Genomic DNA, 14,806 nt, shown 5'->3' with positions numbered 1-14,806 from the left:
CCTAAGGAGTTATCCACTGTTCCTCTACATAATGTCCTCAAACAGACATTGTTAAGGAACTGGATGAAACCATTATCTAACCCCACCATTCCTAAAAAGGTTGAGTCCCAGTATCGGATTCACAGGGACCCGGAGTTGATGAGGGCCCAGTTGCCTCATGGCTCGGGGGTTGTGGATTCCGCTCGCAAGAGAGCCAAAAGTACGAGAGATTTCGCCTTGGCGCCCCTGGGTCGGGAAGCTCGGACTTTGGACTCTTTTGGGAGGAAGGCCTACCAGTCCTCTATGCTCATCTCCAAAATTCAGTCTTTCCGGCTCTACACGAGCATTCATTTGCGGAACAATGTAAAGCAACTGGCGGACTTGGTCGATCAGCTCCCTTCAGAGCAGGCCAAGCCTTTTCAGGAGGTGGTCAGGCAGCTGAAGGCGTGTCGTAAATTCCTGTTCAGGGGTACTTACGATTCTTTTGATGTGGGGTCCAGAACTGCTGCTCAGGTTATAGTGATGTGCAGACTCTCATGGCTGCGTGCCTCTGACCTCGACAATCGAGTCCAGCAGCGACTTGCGGATGTTCCTTGCCGGGGGGATAATATTTTCGGCGAGAAAGTCGAACAGGTGGTAGAGCAGCTCCACCAGCGGGAAACCGCATTTGACAAACTCTTCCACCGGGCGCCTTCAGCATCTACCTCATCGGGTAGACGTTTTTACGGGGGAAGGAGGAATGCTCCCTATGTTTACAGTAAGCGTAGGTACAATCCACCTTCCCACCAGCCTGCTCAGGCTCAACCCCAGCACGCTCGTTCACGTCAACAGCGTGCGCCTCGTCAGGCTCCTGCAGCTCCCCAGCAAAAGCAAGGGACGGGCTTTTGACTGGCTCCAGGCGAGTATAGCCGCAATAACGGTGTCCGTGCCGGACGATCTACCGGCCAGGGGGAGGTTAAAATTTTTCACCAAAGGTGGCCTCTTATAACCTCCGATCGGTGGGTTCTTCAAATAGTCCGGTGGGGATACTCCCTCAATTTGATCTCCAAACCTCCAAATTGCCCACTGGGAGCTCAGCCCTTCAGCTTCCAGCACAGGCAGGTCCTTGCAGAGGAACTCTCCGCTCTTCTCAGCGCCAATGCGGTTGAGCCCGTGCCACCGGGGCAAGAAGGGATGGGATTCTATTACAGGTACTTCCTTGTGCAAAAGAAAACAGGGGGGATGCATCACATCCTAGACCTAAGGGCCCTGAACAAATATCTGATTCGAGAAAAGCTCATGATGCTTTCCCTGGGCACCCTTCTTCCCATGATTCAGAAAAACGACTGGCTATGCTCCTTGGACTTGAAGGATGCTTATACACACATCCCGATACTGCCAGCTCACAGGCAGTATCTTCGATTCCAGATGGGAACACAGCACTTTCAGTATTGTGTGCTGCTCTTTGGGCTCGCCTCTGTGCCCCGGGTGTTCATCAAATGCCTGGCGGTCGTTGCAGCGTCGCTACGCAGGCTGGGAGTGCATGTGTTCCCTTATCTCGATGATTGGCTGGTAAAGAACACCTCAGAGGCAGGAGCTCTATGTCCCGTCCCGGGTCCTTACCGTGGCTCCCAACGCGGGGGGCGAGGATCGGCGGAAGCCGCGGGATCCAGGGCGGCAGAGACGAGTCACCAACGGGGCTGGCGCTGCCGCGAGCCGCCCCGAGGCCGGCGAACCGCTGTAGCGAACGCCGGCCTCGGAGAAGGGAGCACGCCGGCCAAGATGTCGGCGTCGGCGTCCCCCTGGCTCAGCGCAGCCCAGCGAGCCAGCTCCGCCTACTCGCGCCGGATTGGCGCAGGGCAGCGAGAGACTCCGCCTGCAAGGTGGCCTGGCCTATCCAGGCGCGCCTTGCCTGCCAGAGCGGAGGGGATTGATTCCTCGTCGAGAAAGGGAGGAGCAGGCGGGAGATTTAAACCACGAAACAGGAAGAGTCAGTGCTTCCGTTTCGTTCGTCAGAAGCCCACGTTGTGGATTGGAATTGCCACCTATAGAGACTGTGTCCTCTTCGCTAGCCGCCCTTGCTAGCCACCGACAGAGACTGTGTCCTCTTCAGCTAGCCGTCCTTGCTAGCCACCTCCAGAGTCTGGGTCCTCTTCCGCTAGCCGTCCTTGCTAGCCACCTCCAGAGACTGGGTCCTCTTCAGCTAGCCGTCCTTGCTAGCCACCTCCAGAGACTGGGTCCTCTTCAGCTAGCCGTCATTGCTAGCCACCTCCAGAGACTGGGTCCTCTTCCGCTAGCCGTCCTTGCTAGCCACCTCCAGAGACTGGGTCCTCTTCAGCTAGCCGTCCTTGCTAGCCACCTCCAGAGACTGGGTCCTCTTCAGCTAGCCGTCCTTGCTAGCCACCTCCAGAGACTGGGTCCTCTTCAGCTAGCCGTCCTTGCTAGCCACCTCCAGAGACTGGGTCCTCTTCAGCTAGCCGTCCTTGCTAGCCACCTCCAGAGGCTGTGTTTTCTTTGGCTAGCCGTCCCTGCTAGCCACCGCCAGAGACTGTGGCCTCTTCAGCTAGCCGTCCTCGCTAGCCACCTTCAGAGGCTGTGTTCCTTTTTGCGCTAGCCGTCCCTGCTAGCGGCCCCTTTAGAGACTGAGTTGCTGACTACCTGCCAGGCCGACCGTCACCCCGCGGTTCCAGCAGTCCTGCTGGCCGCCTGCAGCTGGGGGCTCAACCCTCGGTGAACGGCGGTCGCCGCGGGTGAAGACTCGGGGTGCGCGGCGGTCCTCGGGGGTCTTACCGGGCCTCAGGGAACCTAAGGGCTCACCACTAACCGAAACGGGACACTCTACAGTCCATGCAGATGACTCTCATACTCCTGGAGCTACTCAGGTTTGTTATAAATTACCCAAAGTCCCATCTCCTTCCAGTTCAACAACTAGAATTCATAGGAGCTCTGCTGGACTCCAGACTGCTCGGGCCTATCTCCCAGAGGCGAGGGCGGACAACCTTCTGTCCCTGGTTTCCTTGGCCAGAGCATCTCAGCAGATCACGGCTCAGGCAGATGTTGAGACTTCTGGGCCATATGGCCTCCACAGTTCATGTGACTCCCATGGCCCGTCTTCACATGAGATCAGCTCAATGGACCCTAGCTTCCCAGTGGTATGAAGCTGCTGGGGATCTAGAGGATGCAGTCCAGTTGTCTACCGCTTTTCACAATTCCCTAGTATGGTGGACAATTCACTCCAATTTGACCTTGAGACGTCCCTTCCAAATTCCTCAGCCTCAAAAAGTGCTGACAACGGATGCATCTCTCCTGGGGTGGGGAGCACATGTAGATGGACTCCACACTCAGGGAGCTTGGTCCCTTCAGGAATCAGGTCTTCTGATCAATCTCCTGGAGTTGCGAGCGATCTGGAACGCTCTAAAGGCTTTCAGAGATCGGCTTTCCAATCAAATTATCCAAATTCAGACAGACAACCATGTTGCCATGTACTATATCAACAAGCAGGGGGGCACCGGATCTCGCCCCCTGCGTCGGGAAGCCGTCCAGATGTGGCTTTGGGCCCGCCGTCACAGCATGTTTCTCCAGGCCACGTATCTGACAGGCGTAAACAACAATCTGGCCGACAGGTTGAGCAGGATAATGCAACCTCACGAGTGGTCTCTCAACAGGGCAGTTGTCCGCAAGCTCTTCCGAGTGTGGGGCACCCCCTCGGTGGATCTTTTTGCCACTCAGATCAATCACAAGGTCCCTCAGTTCTGTTCCAGACTTCAGGCCCACGACAGACTAGCGTCACATGCTTTTCTCCTGCATTGGGAAGCAGGCCTTCTGTATGCGTATCCTCCCATACCTCTGGTGGGGAGGACTTTGCTGAAACTCAAGCAAGACTGCGGAACAATGATCCTGATTGCACCCTTCTGGCCGCATCAGATTTGGTTTCCTCTTTTTCTGAAGTTGTCCTCCGAAGAACCGTGGAGATTGGAGTGTTTTCCGACCCTCATCACCCAGAATGAGGGGTCGCTTCTGCATCCCAACCTCCAGTCTCTGGCTCTCACAGCCTGGATGTTGAGAGCTTAGAATTCGCCTCCTTGGGTCTTTCAGAGGGTGTCTCCTGAGTCTTGCTACCAGGAAAGATTCCATGAAGAGGTCTTACTCTTTTAAATGGAGGAGGTTTGCCGTCTGGTGTGACAGCAAGGCCCTAGATCCTCTTTCTTGTCCTTCACAGATCCTGCTTGAATACCTTCTGCACTTATCAGAGTCTGGTCTCAAGACCAACTCCGTAAGAGTTCACCTTAGTGCGATTAGTGCTTATCATCGCCATGTAGATGGTAAGCCTATCTCTGGACAGCCTTTAGTTGTTTGCTTCATGAGAGGTTTGCTTTTGTCAAAGCCCCCGGTCAAACCTCCACTGGTGTCATGGGATCTCAATGTCGTTCTCACCCAGCTGATGAAAGCCACTGAATTCCTGCCATCTGAAGTACTTGACCTGGAAGGTTATTTTCTTGGTGGCTGTTACTTCAGCTCGTAGGGTTAGTAAGCTTCAGGTTTTGGTAGTGCATGCACCTTATATCAAGTTTCTTCATAACAGAGTAGTCCTCCGCACGCACCCTAAGTTCCTGCCGAAGGTGATGTCGGAGTTCCATCTGAACCAGTCAATTGTCTTGCCAACATTTGTTTCCCGTCCTCATACCCGCCCTGTAGAAAGCAGTTTACATACCCTGACTGCAAGAGAGCATTGGCCTTTTACGTGGAGCAAAGAAGACCCTTGTTTCTTTCGATCCCAACAGGAGGGGAGTCGCCATCAGAAAACGCACAATCTCCAATTGGCTAGCAGATTGCATTTCCTTCATTTATGCCCAAGCTGGGCTGACTCTGGAGGGCCATATCACGGCTCATAATATTAGAGACATGGCTGCGTCAGTGGCTCACTTAAAGTCAGCCTCCATTGAAGAGATTTGCAAGTCTGCAACGTGGTCATCAGTCCACACATTCACATCTCACTACTGCCTTCAGCAGGATACCCGACGCGACAGTCGATTTGGGCAGTCGGTGCTGCAGAATCTGTTCGGGGTTTAGAATCCAACTCCACCCCCCTAGACATATTTTTGTTCTGTTCCAGGCTGCACTCTCAGTTGTTTATGGTTTCAGGTCAATCTATGTTATGTCCTCGCCGTTGCGAGGCCCAATTGACCAATGTTCATTGTTTTGAGTGAGCCTGGTTGATAGGGATACCCCACATGTGAGAACAAGCAGCCTGCTTGTCCTTGGAGAAAGCTGTTCTCACAAACCCGCCCACCTCCCCTTTGGAGTTGTTATTTATTTCTCTATATGCTTTTGGATTTAACTGAGGAGAAGTGCTCACGTGACAGCTGGGAAATCAGTCCACGCATGCATGGTGCACGTGCGCCAGAAGACTCTAACAAAACTTTACTTCTTTGCTTGCAAAAATTTGCCGATTCCTCGGCCAACGCGGACGTCGACCCACATATGAGAACAATCAGCCTGCTGTCCTCAGAGAATACCTGCTACAGGTAAGTATCTTCACTGTATGCCATGTCATTATGGAAAATATTAAATCCTTCAGGAATTTTTAGTTGTTTTTTTCCTGAGTGATTCTTATTTTTATTCTGCTTAGCTGACTCGTAAGAACTTTATGGTAAAGAATATGAAGCGATTTCGAAAGCAACTGGAGCGAGAGGCAGGAAAACTGGAGGCAGCAAAATGTGACTTTTTCCCAAAGACTTTTGATCTACCATCAGAATATCACCTCTTTGTGGAGGAGTTTCGCAGGAATCCTGGAATCACCTGGATTATGAAACCGGTAACTGCATTGCTGAGAGAGGAAATGTAATGGGTTGATGCCAAGAAAAGTGCTATATTTAATTGACTAAATGAGACACTAATAATTGTCTCTCCATAGATGAAATGATGAGTACTGGAATGCCAGGTCTATGTGTGAAAGTGGTAATCTAATGAGCAAGCGATTTGAAATGACATGACAGGATGACAGACTGCTACCTCAGCAAGAGTCTTCCCCCAACAAAATACACAATGATAGCATTTTAAATCTGGGATCAGGATACCACTACCTGAAGCCATTTCCAAGGCTTTAGGGAGAGATACATACACACATACACACACACACACACATGTGCATACAATCTCATAAGCTTCTCTTGGAGCAGAACCCAAGACAAATGAAAGGTCCCAAAGAATAAAGCACACCACAATAAGGGACCCTCAGGTACATATGAAATTTTGGAGACACTGAGGGACTTAAGCAGGGATGTGACAGGTATAGCTGAATTACTCAGGAGTTGGAATGGGAAACTAATGGGAAAAAGAGAACCAAAAACTTTTTAGAATATGTTGTTTTTTACTTGTTGATAACATTAAAGGAGTGCCAAGCACATGGGCTCATGATATAAGGCTGGGAATAAGGAGACTCAGGAAAACGGAAAGAAATTTATGGGTAAATAATCAAAAGTGGGTCCACTGGTGCAAACTCTTAACCCATGAGTTTTGCACAAAGAGTCAGCTAAGGAAAGCTGTGCCTGCTTTTTATGTGCATAATGTTTCAGTACAGAACACCCACAGAGTACTCAAAAGTACAGGTGTTGTTCAGTCTCCTGCCCTTCCTCCTCTCCTGCAGGCCACAGGTAAAAAATGCATGCATTATTCAACCACACATGTACTTTACCTGCACTCAAGTTGAGCCCCTCTGAAGACCCCGCGCGTCTTTCGTGTTTCTACTTTTCTGTGTTTGTTAAAAAAAAAAAAAGAGAGAGTAGGTTCCCTTTTTTCCCGTAGTTCTAGCTTTTTCCCAGCGTAAGTATCCTTTCGCTTTCGGGAGCGGCCTTGTTGGCCGCCCTTACGGGTTTTTCTCCCTTTTTTTCTCGGTGCCTATTGTCATCATCGCGAATTTTGATTTCGCCGGCGCGATTTTTCCGCCCATGTCATCAAAGCCTTCCAGCGGCTTCAAGAAGTGCACCCAGTGCGCCCGGATAATCTCGCTCACTGATAGGCACGCTTCGTGTCTTCAGTGTCTGGGGGCTGGGCACCGCCCGCAGGCCTGTAGTCTTTGTGCTCTTTTGCAAAAGAGGACTTGGGTAGCAAGATTAGCCCAGTGGAACGTTCTGTTCTCCGGCGCTTCGACGGCAACAGCATCTCGAGATTCGTCGGGTGCATCGGCGTCGGCAGCACCGAAGTCTTTAGAGATCGCATCGGCGTCGACGGCATCGAGGTGTCTTCCTCCTGCGTCGTCGGTACCGAGACTTCGAAAGAGTGCGTCGGCGTCGGTGGTACCGGGACCCCCGCTGGTGCTGATGTCGTCGGACGGTGGTGCTTCATCTGGAGTGCAGGTGAGGGCTGTCCATTCCCCTGCTGGTGGCGGTGAGCTTTCGGATAGGTCTCCTCCTGCCCTGAGGGCTCCTGCGGTACAGCCCCCCCAGGATCGACCATCTTCGGCCCCAGCCCCGAGGAAGCGACGTCTGGATTCAACGTCCTCCTCATCGGTACCGGGGAGCTCCGGTGACATGCTTCGCTCGAAGAAGTCGAAGAAACATCGTCATCGGTCACCTTCCCGACTTGGTACCGGGAGCTCTGGGTCGCCGAGGGAGTCGGCACCCAGCAGGCATCGGCACCGAGAGTACCGCTCACCCTCCATCCAGGAGGTGTCGGTGCGCTCTACCCCGGACAACCCGGTACCGCCTCCGTGCCCGGAGCAGATTCTGACCTCGACGCCTGCACCGGCTTCTCAGTCTTTCTCCACAGCCGCTCTGCACAAGAGTCTCCGGGCCGTTCTTCCTGGCATCCTGGAAGAGCTGTTGCGCCCTTCTCCTCCGGTACCGGGGGTGCCTGCGCCACCGGTGCCGTCGAGTGAGGTGACAGCTGGCCCTTTGCCCGGGGTGAGGTCCCCGGTATGGTTTCGGCTGCCTCCCAGGTGGACTCCCCGACGACGTCAGGGGAGGGAGCTTCGCCGCTGCCGGCCAGGGAGTCCACTCTCGACGCTCCCACCGTGGCCGTGTTTCCACGGGACGGGCGCAGCTTCAGACACAGGTCCGTGAACTTGTGTCTGATACCGATGATGAGGCCTCGTGGGAGGCAGAGGAGGACATCAGATATTTCTCTGACGAGGAGTCTGATGGCCTTCCTTCTGATCCCACTCCCTCCCCTGAAAGGCAGCTTTCTCCTCCCGAGAGTCTGTCTTTCTCCGCCTTTGTCCGGGAGATGTCTACGGCCATCCCCTTCCCGGTGGTTGTGGAGGATGAGCCAAGGGCTGAGATGTTCGAGCTCTTGGACTATCCTTCTCCACCTAAGGAAGCGTCCACAGTACCCATGCATCATGTCCTGAAAAAGACATTGCTGGCGAACTGGACCAAGCCACTAACTAATCCCCACATTCCCAAAAAGATAGAATCCCAGTATCGGATCCATGGGGACCCAGAGCTGATGCGCACTCAGTTGCCTCACGACTGGTGTGGTGGATTTGGCCCTGAAGAAGGCTAAGAGTTATAGGGAGCATGCTTCGGCGCCCCCGGGCAAAGACCCCAGAACCTTAGACTCCTTTGGGAGGAAGGCCTATCATTCTTCCATGCTCGTGGCCAAGATTCAATCTTACCAGCTCTACACGAGCATCCATATGCGGAACAATGTGCGGAAGCTGGCGGACTTGGTGGACCAGCTCCCTTCTGAGCAAGCCAAGCCGTTTCAGGAGGTGGTCAGGCAGCTGAAGGCATGTAGGAAATTCCTGGCCAGAGGGGTATTTGATACCTTTGATGTTGCGTCCAGGGCCGCTGCTCAAGGTGTGGTGATGCGCAGACTCTCATGGCTGCATGCCTCCGACCTGGAGAATAGGATCCAGCAGCGGATTGCGGACTCCCCTTGCCGAGCAGATAACATTTTTTGAGAAAAAGTCGAACGGGTGGTAGAACAGCTCCACCAGCAGGATAACGCTTTCGACAAATTCTCCCGCCGGCAGCCTTCAGCATCTACCTCATCAGGTAGACGTTTTTATGGGGGAAGGAGGGCTGTTCCCTACTCTTCTGGTAAGCGTAGGTACAATCCTCCCTCTCGACAGCCTGCGGCCCAGGCTAAGCCCCAGCGCGCTTGCTCTCGTCAGCAGCGTGCGCCTCAGCAAGGCCCCACAGCTCCCCAGCAAAAGCAGGGGGCGAGCTTTTGACTGGCTCCAGCAGAGCATAGCCGATATCAAAGTGTCCGTGCCGGTCGATCTGCCGGTCGGGGGGAGGTTGAAAGTTTTTCACCAAAGGTGGCCTCTTATAACCTCCGATCGTTGGGTTCTTCAAATAGTCCGGCAAGGATACGCCCTCAATTTGACCTCCATGCCTCCAAATTGCCCACCGGGAGCTCAGTCTTTCAGCTTCCAGCACAAGCAGGTACTTGCAGAGGAACTCTCCGCCCTTCTCAGCGCCAATGCGGTCGAGCCCGTGCCACCGGGGCAAGAAGGGCTGGGATTCTATTCCAGGTACTTCCTTGTGGAAAAGAAAACAGGGGGGGATGCGTCCCATCCTAGACCTAAGGGCCCTGAACAAATATCTGGTCAAGGAAAAGTTCAGGATGCTTTCCCTGGGCACCCTTCTTCCCATGATTCAGGAAAAAGATTGGCTATGCTCTCTGGACTTAAAGGATGCTTACACGCATATTCCGATACTGCCAGCTCACAGACAGTATCTCCGATTCCGTCTGGGAACACGTCACTTCCAGTACTGTGTGCTACCCTTTGGGCTCGCCTCTGCACCCAGGGTGTTCACGAAGTGCCTGGCTGTGGTAGCAGCAGTGCTTCGCAGACTTGGAGTGCACGTGTTCCCTTATCTCGACGATTGGCTGGTGAAGAACACATCCGAGGCAGGAGCTCTACAGTCCATGCAGATGACTATTCAACTCCTGGAGCTACTGGGATTTGTGAAAAATTATACAAAGTCCCACCTTCTCCCAGTACAGAGACTCGAATTCATAGGAGCTCTGCTGGATTCTCGGACGGCTCGTGCCTATCTTCCGGAGACAAGAGCCAACAATCTGTTGTCCCTTGCCTCCCGGGTGCGAGCGTCCCAGCAGATCACAGCTCGGCAGATGTTGAGATTGCTCGGCCACATGGCCTCCACAGTTCATGTGACTCCCATGGCCCGTCTTCGCATGCGATCTGCTCAATGGACCCTAGCCTCCCAGTGGTTTCAGGCTGCTGGGGATCTAGAGGACGTAATCCAGCTGTCCACGAGTTTTCTCGAATCCCTGCACTGGTGGACGATTTGGTCCAATTTGACTCTGGGACGCCCTTTCCAAATTCCTCAGCCGCAAAAAGTGCTGACTACGGATGCGTCTCTCCTGGGGTGGGGAGCTCATGTCGATGGGCTTCACACCCAGGGAAGCTGGTCCCTCCAGGAACAAGGTCTACAGATCAGTCTCCTGGAGTTACGAGTGGTCTGGAACGCTCTGAAGGCTTTCAGAGATCGGCTGTCCCACCAAATTATCCAAATTCAGACAGACAACCAGGTTGCCATGTATTACATCAACAAGCAGGGGGGCACCGGATCTCGCCCCCTATGTCAGGAGGCTGTCAGCATGTGGCTACTACTACTACTACTATTTAGCATTTCTATAGCGCTACAGGGCGTATGCAGCGCTGCACAATCATAGAAGAAAGACAGTCCCTGCTCAAAGAGCTTACAATCTAATAGACAAAAAATAAAGTAAGCAAATCAAATCAATTAATGTGTACAGGAAGGAGGAGGGTAGGTGGAGGCGAGTGGTTACAAGTGGTTACGAGTCAAAAGCAATGTTAAAGAGGTGGGCTCGCCGTTACGGCATGTTTCTCCAAGCCACATATCTGGCAGGCGTAAACAACAGTCTGGCCGACAGGTTGAGCAGGATTATGCAACCTCAGGAGTGCTCGCTCAACTCCAGAGTAGTGCGCCGGATCTTCCAGGTGTGGGGCACCCCCTTGGTAGATCTCTTCGCATCTCGAGCCAACCACAAGGTCCCTCAATTCTGTTCCAGACTTCAGGCCCACGGCCGACTGGCATCGGATGCCTTCCTCCTGGATTGGGGGGAAGGCCTGCTGTATGCTTATCCTCCCATACCTCTGGTGGGGAAGACTTTGTTGAAACTCAAGCAAGACCGAGGCACCATGATTCTGATTGCTCCTTTTTGGCCGCGTCAGATCTGGTTCCCTCTTCTTCTGGAGTTGTCCTCCGAAGAACCGTGGAGATTGGAGTGTTTTCCGACCCTCATCACCCAGAACAAAGGGGCGCTTCTGCATCCCAACCTCCAGTCTCTGGCTCTCACGGCCTGGATGTTGAGAGCGTAGACTTTGCCTCTTTGGGTCTGTCGGAGGGTGTCTCCCGTGTCTTGCTTGCTTCCAGGAAAGATTCCACTAAGAGGAGTTACTTCTTTTTATGGAGGAGGTTTGCCGTCTGGTGTGACAGCAAGGCCTTAGATCCTCGGTCTTGTCCTACACAGACCCTGCTTGACTACCTTCTGCACTTGTCTGAGTCTGGTCTCAAAACCAACTCGGTAAGGGTTCACCTTAGCGCAATCAGTGCATACCATTACCGTGTGGAAGGTAAGCCGATCTCAGGACAGCCTTTAGTTGTTCGCTTTATGAGAGGTTTGCTTTTGTCAAAGCCCCCCATCAAACCTCCTACAGTGTCATGGGATCTCAATGTCGTTCTCACCCAGCTGATGAAACCTCCTTTTGAGCCACTGAATTCATGCCATCTGAAGTACTTGACCTGGAAGGTCATTTTCTTGGTGGCAGTAACTTCAGCTCGTAGAATCAGTGAGCTTCAGGCCCTGGTAGCCCATGCTCCTTACACCAAATTTCATCATAATAGTCCTCCGCACTCACCCTAAGTTCTTGCCGAAAGTAGTGTCGGAGTTCCATCTGAACCAGTCAGTTATCTTGCCAACATTCTTTTTCCGTCCGCATTCCTGCCCTGCTGAACGTCAGCTGCACACATTGGACTGCAAAAGAGCATTGGCCTTCTATCTGGAGCGGACACAGCCCAACAGACAGTCCGCCCAAATGTTTGTTTCTTTTGATCCCAACAGGAGGGGAGTGGCTGTGGGGAAACGCACCTTATCAAATTGGCTAGCAGACTGCATTTCCTTCACTTATGCCCAGGCTGGGCTGGCTCTTGAGGGTCATGTCACGGCTCACAATGTTAGAGCCATGGCAGAGTCAGTGGCCCACTTGAAGTCAGCCACTATTGAAGAGATCTGCAAGGCTGTGACGTGGTCATCTGTCCATACATTCACATCTCATTACTGCCTGCAGCAGGATACCCGACGCGACAGTCGGTTCGGGCAGTCAGTGCTTCAGAATCTGTTTGGGGTTTGAATCCAACTCCACCCCCCTAGGCCCATGTTTATTCTGTTCCAGGCTACACTCTCAGTTAGTTGGATAAGTTGTTAGGTCAATCTCAGTTACGTCCTCACCGTTGCGAGGCCCAATTGACCATGTTTGTTGTTTTGAGTGAGCCTGGGGGCTAGGGATACCCCATCAGTGAGAACAAGCAGCCTGCTTGTCCTCGGAGAAAGCGAATGCTACATACCTGTAGAAGGTATTCTCCGAGGACAGCAGGCTGATTGTTCTCACAAACCCGCCCGCCTCCCTTTTGGAGTTGTGTCTTCCCTTGTCTTTGTCTTGCTACATACGGGACTGACGAACACGAGCCGGTTCGGGCGGGAAGACTGTCGCGCATGGGCGCGCGAGGGCTAGCAAACGTCTTTGCTAGTGAAGATTCCGATTGGACGTCACCCATCAGTGAGAACAATCAGCCTGCTGTCCTTGGAGAATACCTTCTACAGGTATGTAGCATTCGCTTTTTCAAACCATAGAGTTCATAATACAATGTATAAAATACTAACAAATAGGAGGAAATAATTTTTCACGCAACAAATACTTAAGCTCTGGAAACTCGTTGCTGGCGGATGTGGTCAAACAGTGATTAGCATATCTGGGTTTTTTAAAAAAGTTTGGACAACTTCCTGGAGGAAATGTCCATAGTCTACTATTGAGATAGACATGGGGAAGCCACTGCTTGCTCTGGGATTGGTAACATGGAATATTGCTACTGTTTGGGTTTCTGCCAGGTACTTGTGACCTGGATTGGCTACTGATGGAAACAGAATACTGAGTAGATGGTCTGACCCAATATGGCTATTCTTATGTTCGTAAGTTCTTATCATAAATCTAATAAAGGCATGATATCCAGCTTCCTATACCAGCCACCTCCCATTTAAAAAAAGCAAACAAAATCACCAAAGGTTAAGTGATCTTTCCATAGTTAACCATTCCAACCCCATTTATCATTGCATCAAGTTCTGCTTAAATAAATTTCTATTATATGAATGGTCTGCTGTGTTGTTTAAGGTATATGGCACCATTGTATCATTCCTGTTATAATTTTTGTATTTACAAGTTTTCATCACTGTTCTTATTGTGTATTGTGCTGACATTTGGACATTTTATTATAGTTTGTAGCGTTGTCCAGGTTACCTGGTCTGGGTGCTCCTTACCCCTTTTTTGGAAATGGGAGGAAAAAAAAAGAGGGGAAAAAATATGCGGATCCGTGTTTCTGGTTCTCCAGTTACTGTGCTCCAAAAATATATACATATATATATCATTGTTCCAAATACAGCAAACCCTTATCAAAGTTCACAGCATAGCCAACTCTTACTCCTCCAGAGCTAAAATTATGTTCAACAGTCCTATTCCCATGCACACATTTTGCAATGTTATCAGGAGCAAGGCTCTGGGTTACAGCATTTCCCCTCCCCCTCCCAATCTAGTCAAGTGCAGATAAGCAGTCTTTGAAAACAGAACTTTCTGTTTTTTTACTTGTTGTCCCAGGGCTCAAGGCAGAAAACTTCAATTAAACAGTAAGGAGTTCATAACTGCTCATTTATAGTCCAGCAGAGCTTTTCAGCACTAATGTCCTGCATTAAAAGTCATTCAAAAGGAGTCACGTGATGCTAGGCAGTGGGTTGGACGCCACAGGAAAGAGCTCCGAGGCCCCTGAGATAAAATCTACCCCTGTCAGCATGAGAAGCGATTTTTGAAACCCAAATACAGTATAAACAGGTTTGGAACATAGGAGTGGTCAAAACAGAGACAATTGACTGTAAGCACGATGACCTCCAAAGCACAGAGGAAAGAAGGCACACGAGGGCGAGCTGGGGACGGCAAGATGGCGGACCCCGGCCCCTCGGGAGAAACTGTGAACTCTGCCTGGGCGGCGGAAATTGCAGCGGAGGTCTCGCAGTTGCTGGAGACCTCTGTAGACTTAAAGTTGCAAAAGATTGCAGAGAAACTGGACACAATGGATGGCAAACTGGAGGGGCTATGCACCGACATGGTTGGATTTCAGCAAAGACTGTAGGAAGTTGAAGATCGTTGCACACAGCAGGCAGGCCAGCACGAGGAATGGCGGAAGAAGTTTGTGCAGATGGAACAGAAATTAGAGGACTTAAAAAACAGGGCGAGGACGAATAATCTCCGGCTGGTTGGACTTCCTGAATCCCTGAGAGAGGTCGATCTAAGAGAGTGCCTCGAATCCTGGCTGCCTAAAATATTGAAGTTACAAGCCCTGGAAAAACTTTGAAAATAGAGCGGGTGCATCGCCTAGGTCAACAGAGGCAAAAAGCTGGGCGACCGAGGGTTGTAATATGCAAAATTTTTAATTATACCCATAAGCAGGAGATACTGCGAGCCTGGAGACAGATTGGTAAAGTGGTATATGAATCGCACAATATTTTATGTTTCCAGGATTTTTCCGCAGCAGTAGCGCTGCAGCGCAAACAGTATGGGGAAGCATGCTCGGAGTTGTTTAAGAAG

General features: G+C 51.6%; 1 protein-coding gene across 3 annotated transcripts in view; it reads left to right on the top strand.

The window, feature by feature from the left end:
- The window catches only part of TTLL9 (tubulin tyrosine ligase like 9), a 390,690-nt gene that overhangs the window by 178,073 nt on the left and 197,811 nt on the right, over positions 1–14,806 (top strand). For 2 of the 3 annotated variants that reach the window (XM_030211200.1, XM_030211199.1), the window contains exon 5: positions 5,588–5,773. The exons of the other annotated variant lie outside the window; for it this stretch is intronic. In XM_030211200.1, coding sequence (XP_030067060.1) covers positions 5,588–5,773 — 186 coding nt within the window. The remainder of the gene's footprint in view (positions 1–5,587; positions 5,774–14,806) is intronic. 3 annotated transcript variants of the gene reach the window in all.

The sequence above is a fragment of the Microcaecilia unicolor genome, chromosome 8 (genome assembly GCF_901765095.1).
Source record: "Microcaecilia unicolor chromosome 8, aMicUni1.1, whole genome shotgun sequence".
NCBI lineage: Eukaryota > Metazoa > Chordata > Amphibia > Gymnophiona > Siphonopidae > Microcaecilia > Microcaecilia unicolor.
This window is presented reverse-complemented; position numbering and strand designations above follow the sequence as displayed.